Raw genomic sequence first — 8,250 nt, 5'->3', positions numbered from 1 at the left:
TTATAAATATGCTCATTACACATATATACATACATTACAGTATAAATAAACAGAATCAAAATATAGTAGTACCATCAATAGGTATATTATTATTTATCATATTAAATGGATTTTGTACTTATTGCGTCGTTGTTCGTTTTATCGTGTAGAGATCGATTTATATACGATGAAAATACATGTTGAAATGCGGAAAATATTGTGAACATATATAAAAATATATTATTATACAGGGTTTAAATTGTGACGTTTCAAAAACATAAATTGCCAATTAGTTTAAGGCAAAAATAATTTCATAAAATGAAAGTTTTTTAACCTAACTCGAAACATATATTGAGTACTTATTAGATAATAAAATAATTAATGGTTATATTATATAGGTTTTTTTCAAAAATCCATTCTATAGTATTTTACTATAACCGTGGTCTGTGTATGAAAAAATTCTCTTTAATATCGTATTCACCAGAATATTATGTGTAGTTTATTATGTTGTTGTTTATCAGGTAAAAGCCGATGGTATTAATTATAATTCGAATTGCCCGGACGATGTTATATCCAAAATATGATGTAATCCATTTGATAATATAGTATAACTATTTATATTTTCCATACCAATTGGCATTTATATCTATACGTATGTAATTTAAATCATTATCTTAATTCTTAATGGTAGTTATTAAAGTTTTAATACAAATATATACGTATGTATGTAACGTTGGTTTACATAATAATATTGCTGAAGTTGATTTATTAGGAATAAATATATTAATTTTTTTTTAAAGTGTACTGTTGTCGTTCATTGTATTGAATTCATAGATATTTATAAACGTAAAATGTAATTTTTTATATATTAGTTTAGATTCTAGGCAAAGCAATGGAATGTATTGGTTTTACATTGTGTTTTTTTTGTCACCAATGAGATTTTATAACAGAAATATACTTCAATGTCTAATATCGAGGGTGGTTTCGGCTAGGTGGCAAAATTGATCTAGTTTGCTGGTTAAAAGTAAAAATGTCCACTATTTTTCAAAATAATCAGGAAAATAATTTTTGTTGTTAAATTTTCACCAAACATTTAAACCAGTATTTTCAAAATATTTTTGAGCTTTTTTTTTAAACTATTTATTCCTTCAAATTTTGAATTTTTGACTTCTTTCGCTTTATGTTATGATTTATTTAAGTATATTGTTTATTATTTAGTTTAAGGAATTCGAACATTTTAGAAATATACTCAAAGTTAATCTTAAATTGTACTGTCTAGAATTAAAAATAAAAATAAGTATAAAGCCACATTTAAAAAAGATTAAAAATCTATAGTTACAAATTGTTTTATAAGTGTTTAAAGTACCTTGTAGAGTTTTCGTTGTTAGAAGAGACGAGCAACGTGTTTTACTCTCTTTGATGACAGTGCTGTGATATCAGTACCATATTATGTCTTAAAAAACTAATAACTAAAGATTAAGTTTCAATCAAATACGACAGATAGCGCCTAGTAGCTTGTAAAATAATTGACTATCCCATATAAAATGCCTATTCCATATATGTCGAATCTCCTCCTTCTCCTCCTTTCTAGTAGGGACTTCGAACTTTTCGTCATGATAATGAAATGTTTAAAATATTTAGACTAATTTTAAACTATTTATATTAAGGAATTTATTTAACGAACCTATTTACACCTTATACCAACATTGCATAAAGTAAAATAAAATAAATTTTTATATTTTATTAAAAACTAACTTAATACCTTTAATACTTCATTAAATATGATAAATATCTATTAGAGAAAGTTCATGTATATAATATATTATATATATTTATTATTATTTTTCTTATTATTGCTCAATTATTCTTACAATATAATATGTATAATATACAGTTAACGTTAAACCTACATAGTATATTAATATGTATGTGATATCATTATCATTGGTAAATATAAACTCTTCTAGTGATTATCTATTTTTGATGTTACCTCATCCCGGTGTTCGTTAATAATACCTAAGTACCTAATCTAAAGGTCGATCGTTATTACTTATTAGTTATTAAAGCCCTTATCTTTTTTTTGATTTATCTATAGGAAAGGGGGCATCATAAAATACCTATGTATTATATTATTATTATTTTGATTTTAATTATGTACAATTTAATGTATTATTTCCATATTTATGTTATTCGATTTTCTACTGTTTAATAGAAAAATGTAATGTTTAAACGAAATATTCAATTAAAAGTACCCAAAAAATCATTTATTTTTATAGTAAAGATACCTATATATTTATTCCATATTATTTATTAATTATAATAAAGCATTGGAGTTAGATAAATAACAATTGTAAAAAAAAACGAACATAATTTAGAAATTATAGTTGTGCAATTATATTTATATAGTTTTAAAACATGGAAATGGGTTTAAATGCTTGTACATTTTAAGAAAATTATTTTATCATTCTATTTCAGAATTTTAAATCTAAAAGTTTGTGACTTATGATTGACAAAAAAAGAGTATGTTTTTTAATTGAACTAACGTATAGTGACGTTGTTATGAACAACTTTTTTTTTTTGAATTGAATACGATATTATCATGATTCATGATCTATAAAAAAGAAATATGGCATAACTAATAACATAATATATAAAGGTTTTTTTAAAATCAATATCTATTTTTTTTACTAATTGTTACGTTACTAAAAAATAATCAAAGTAATAATTATTAATACAATTACCAATTTGTCTTTATAATTACTTTTTCATTGTTTGGTTATAGTAAAGATTTAGGGGTTGAATTAATGTTGAATATTATATTGTTGTTAAATTGAATGGATAATTTTTTTTTATTTGTACGCATTACAAAGCAATTGTATTTGTATGTCTTTAGGAATATTTCATTGTCTTGGAGAATCACTTATATTGAGAACAAAATATGGTATACAATGAACCTATATGTTTACCTAAAAATAGTTCGAATCCTCTGTATGTATTCATTTGTAATATTATATGTTTTTGTGAGAAAGGAGTATTACTCACTCATAAACAAAAATCATACTTTGAAAAATGACAATTACGAGTGATAGTATTCAAAAAACCATACAAATTGAAGTACAAAAAAGTTATTTATAAGTAGGCATGTGACGAGAAATCGTATTTTATTGTATTTTTATTATCATGATCGTCACAAATGTATAATAATTATGTTGTGTTCTATTTATACTCTAACAGATTCATGTAATTATATTTCATTACGTACCTACCTATTCTAAAAAACACGTTATATTTACACATGACTTGCGTTCCTAATCCGTATAATTTATTCCCAATTTCAACTTAAAAAAGGGTTACATGGATTACGTCCCTGGTTGAATTTTTGTAATTATATTTGTGAGTAGCCCTTAAATAATCTATAATTTTAACCTATTTCAATTTATAATTAAATATGTAACACTCATTATATTTAATATTATAACTAAAAGTAAAATAATATGCTGTTTAACGCCGGCCAATAACCTTATAGTTGATGTACATTTTTAATATTTTTTAGTTTGACTAATCAGTAACTTCAATTTAATTATTTCCTTAATATATTAGTATATTTGTTTACTAATTTTAGGAACGGCAAAGCTAGATTTATATTGAACCGCCGAACAAGAAAACTTAAACCTGATTATAGCTTAAAAAGTACCTAGTCAAGTAAAAGATCCTTCGAGAAAATAAAAAAGAGAAACAACCCTCTTATATTTTATAGAGAGTAACATAAAACAATAAAATACTAATAAATTAATAACGAAAAAATATGTTAACATAATATAAGATAAAAAAAGGTCAGGTTAAGGAGGTTAGGTAACTTTTTTTTATAATATAAGTATAAATACCGTAAGCGTAACCAAGTTCTTCTTAACCTTTTTTACGACGACACCCTAATTTTTTTTTTTTTTTTAACTTTATTTTAAAAACATACAATCTGTAATTTAAATTTACAATAAGCATGTATGCGGATGTACATTATTACACCCTAATTTAGATCCATAGATTTAGAACACACTTTAAAGAATTAATGGATTTTTTTAATAATTAACAATTATAAAACCATACCTATATAAATTAAGAACGAGATTATTTTCACAATAGTTTTTCTTTTTTGGTGACACATTATATTGTAATACACTATTTGAGAACCTCATTGACAATTATTTTTGTTTAATTTATTTGAATTTTGAATTGTTGACACTATAATTATTAATATTATATCAAATATCTAGTTAAGAGTTGTGTATTACTTTGGATTTATTAATCTAAATCTAAATCAATAATCTAAGTTTATATGACGTATGTTGGTTATTGAGAATCACTTATGATAATAAATTACAAGTAGAAAAATTATTAGGACGCAATTTGTGATTTGCATTATTATTATTACTTATGAGTTATGTCCTATTTACATATTATGTAGAATAAACTATGTTGAGTCTATAAAGACTTGTAGTGGCTGCTAAGTACGACTTGAAAAAAAACCAAGGTATTTATAATCATTTTTATTAATTTACTCGTTTTCTGCAGGATGGTGTTACTGGTGCGAGGCGTGGTTCAGGACGAACCCCCGCCGGACACGAGGACGCTGTACCTCAACCACCCGGTACTCAGAGATTCCGCATCGCAACTGCTCACCATCTCTACAAAAGTCGTCGGGCCCATAGGGCTCCTTTACGTGTGCCAACGGGAGATGGCAGTGACCGTACCTCATGACAGTACGTATACTTGTATTATAAAATTATTATAAAATAATGTGGTATACACGTGTGGTTTAATCGTGTTGGGGGGGGGGGGGGGGTTAAACGTTTGTATTATATTTATTTGTTCCAATATTTGGGATAATAGCGTTTGTATTTTAATAATATAATAATATCGTCTATTAAATAGTATGGCGTATTAATAATGGGTATTTATTGTATTATATTGATTCCGAGTTTTTATAAAGACGTCGCTGTCCGGTCTTATCTTGGAATATATGGAGATTAGAGGTGAGATCCTCATAATTATATGTTAATTATACGTGCAACACAATAATTTCGATACTTAATCAATAATTACTATACCTTTACGTCCATACTCACTGAATTGAGCACCTGCTTCATATAATTATTTCCCTGTTCACATTGCTAGTATTTCCGATTTTGGTTCTCATTCTTTGGCCGACAGATAAATTCAAATTAGCATGACATTACGTCATTATTTTGTGAGCATTTCTTTACCGTAAAATCAGTAAAAACTCGATTCTCTTTATCTTATGAATCGAATTTTATGAATTTTAGAGTCATTTTTTTTTACTTAAAATTACTGTGGAGCAGAAATCCTTATCGATCGACTATCAGTCATCGACCGCTTTAGATTCCAATGAGTTACGATCTGTCCTTCTGGTATTATACGTATTACTTTGTATACACAATTCTACTTTAAAATATCCGCCCGTATTTTGAATAATGATTAAATACTCGTACGTATGGCCATAATATGGGGCTCTGACTTTTATGTCTTAGAAATATAACTGTATAATTTAATATAAATAGGTAACTAATAACTAATAACCTTTATAATATGTTTATGGATTCTAATAACCACCAAATGTACAATATTTTTGATTATTTTACTTTATCGGACATTTATTGGATTATAAGACTTTTAAACCTCTCCCGCCGTTCCACTTAAAAAGCTGAACATGCCACTGATCGCGTTTATGAAAATAGTCTAGTACCTACCTACCTATTATCTATGATATTGATTAAGTTTTATGATTTATGACGTAATAATAAAATAGATATTTATTTCATGTTTATAGAAAACGTTTCGATCATTGGTTCCGACGACGTTACCACTTGCATCATTCTCGTACTCCGACATACCGGTAAGTTTATTTTGTATTAATAGATAAGTACGTTAATGTTTATATCGTATCCAAGTATCCTTATGTATGTTTTAAGCATTACGCGGTGTATAAAATAAGTAGGTACTATAAGTCCACAACTATCTCATATACATACATAAGTCTATATGATTTAGTGCTTTAACTGAAACTCTTTAGTTTCAATGGTCAACGATCCTTCAATATTAATTAAAACTATTTTCATTGTGAAATAATTTGGTGAATTTCAGAATGTGATATTGACATTTTTCATGATTTAAACGAATTTCAAGCGCAGTATATTTTAAATTATATTTTTGAGTTTATTAGTTAAAAAAAATAAAAAAATATATTTGGTCGACACGCTCTTAACCAAATGTTGATTATCTCTGTTGTGTAAGCACTGCTTCTAAATATTCGAATGCAAATTGCAATCCTAGTTGCTCTCAAGAGTCTAATATGGGTATTCAGTATATAATTCATCAGTATTTTTTATTTCTCTCGTTTTTCGTGTACAAATATACGTTTTGGAAATATACGTGCGTGCTGCGTACTTATATTAACTTACCTATATCATATACTATTTTGAATTGTCTATTGTATTCGCCGTATACGTATATTCGTAGGGTTGGGTTAGCGTAATAAATTATGGTACCTACATGGTGACACGCATGTCCAAATAATAATATACCTGCGAAAGTCGACTAAATAATATTTTCCGTACTATATAGTGTGCACTCATGTGGTGTTTTGCTTATTCTTAATCCTTTTGTTTACCTGCACTAGTGATGGTACGAGTACCACAGTATGGGAACCTCTGCCAAAACCTTTATATATATACATAGTATAACACAGTCATGTCAAAACTCATGACTCCTAACAAATTTATTTTGAGCTCTATTTAATAAATAATAATTATAATAACCTATCTAATTAATATTAATATATACTTTTTATTAAAATAATTAAATTATATCTATAATAAATATGTAATAAGTAACGTAGTGCTGAATATATTATGTATAATATAGTTTGTTAAATTATTGTTATATTTTTCCTGACACCCAAAATCCAAATTTTTTCATAATTATTTACCTTGATAATACTTTGAGTTTGACATGTCTGGGCTATAACATAATATAATTGATTGTTATTTCGGGAATGCTTACACACATCATGTTTAGGTTCTGGTGCTGTAGGTTTTGCTCATCTAGACGGTTCGTGTACCGAGGAATGTGTGGTGAACATGGTGCATAGAATCCAAGAGCTGTCCATGGGCTTCCCGGACGGTCGGCTGGAAATGTCTCTGATTGGCGGATTCACTCACGTGTTGCGTTATGGCGAACAAGTGTTTTATAGTCTGATGGGTAAATGTCGTAAACGTTATTTTCCAACCGAAAAGTCGGTATAAATTAACGTAATGTATAATAATAATATTATATCTCGCACTCGTGCGTACATACCTATATAACAGTTGCTGTTCACAAACATCAAACTGAAATCGAACTTGTGCTCGCGTGTGTTGGAGAACTCAACACCATTATGCGGAACAACGTCCATTGGCCGTTGCTTTACGGAGCGGGTAATGGTTTTTTTTTTTAAATACCTATATTTTTTCTTAAACACATTTTTAATGTCGATCATTGTCCTTGTCTCTTACATAGGAGTTATGGTCAAGAGCGGTGAAGTGTTTCCGGCCAATTTTCCTGACAAAGGGCCTGAACAACCTTTGAGGCTAGCTCGGCTGTTCACAGGCCTGCAACCGGTATATTTAAATACGTATTATGGTGTTATAATGTATAATATGCATTATAATTAAAAATTATTCTTTCTGTTAAATTAATGTTTTTGCAAATATACATAATATACGCATATTATAATAGGTATATATTTTGTTTACATGATTTGAAGTCATTACAATAGACATACAATTTTCGTTTTTAATTTAAAATTTTTTTAATGACATAACCTATGTTTTTCACACATAAATAGGTGTTGGACGTGTATGACTGCAGCTTGGGTCTCTTGAGAATCGGACCGTTCAACTATGAGCCTATGCGCAGTGTCGACTTGTGGCTCCAGCAATCCGACGAATTCATTCTACAAGCTTTGTCGACTACGCCCGACGTAGAACCACCGCACACAGTCATGGCCGTAAGAATCAAATTACACGTTAATAATTGTATACTGTATCCTCCGTATTCGGAAGTTCAAAGCTCGATAGTTGATGTGTATTAATAATAATTTAATATTTGTGATTTAATATGACGCGGAAAACATTAAATAATTAATATATTTGGGGAAAACAAACACGTTTTATTTTGTTTTTTGCTGAATATTCAAACAAAAATATTTCTAAAAAA

The 8,250-nt window shown here is 27.7% G+C and overlaps 1 protein-coding gene across 1 annotated transcript; it reads left to right on the top strand.

Annotated features, from left to right (window-relative positions):
• The first annotated feature begins 4,521 nt into the window (after positions 1–4,521).
• LOC100167144 (protein N-terminal asparagine amidohydrolase-like) lies at positions 4,522–8,140 on the top strand. The gene is made up of 6 exons (XM_001942743.5): positions 4,522–4,736; positions 5,825–5,890; positions 7,072–7,254; positions 7,362–7,469; positions 7,552–7,652; positions 7,880–8,140. The coding sequence occupies exons 1-6, from the start codon at positions 4,550–4,552 to the stop codon at positions 8,123–8,125; spliced, it is 891 nt and encodes a 296-aa protein (XP_001942778.2). The 5' UTR covers positions 4,522–4,549; the 3' UTR covers positions 8,126–8,140.
• The last annotated feature ends 110 nt before the right edge of the window (positions 8,141–8,250 follow it).

The sequence above is a fragment of the Acyrthosiphon pisum genome, unplaced genomic scaffold (assembly GCF_005508785.2).
Source record: "Acyrthosiphon pisum isolate AL4f unplaced genomic scaffold, pea_aphid_22Mar2018_4r6ur Scaffold_16260;HRSCAF=16922, whole genome shotgun sequence".
NCBI lineage: Eukaryota > Metazoa > Arthropoda > Insecta > Hemiptera > Aphididae > Acyrthosiphon > Acyrthosiphon pisum.
This window is presented reverse-complemented; position numbering and strand designations above follow the sequence as displayed.

Coding starts and splice junctions, on each gene's coding strand:
- LOC100167144 (XM_001942743.5), top strand. CDS start 4,550: ATGGTGTTACTGGTGCGAGGCGTGGTTCAGGACGAACCCCCGCCGGAC. Junction 5,891..7,071: donor TCTCGTACTCCGACATACCG/GTAAGTTTATTT, acceptor CATCATGTTTAG/GTTCTGGTGCTGTAGGTTTT. Junction 7,470..7,551: donor GCCGTTGCTTTACGGAGCGG/GTAATGGTTTTT, acceptor TCTCTTACATAG/GAGTTATGGTCAAGAGCGGT.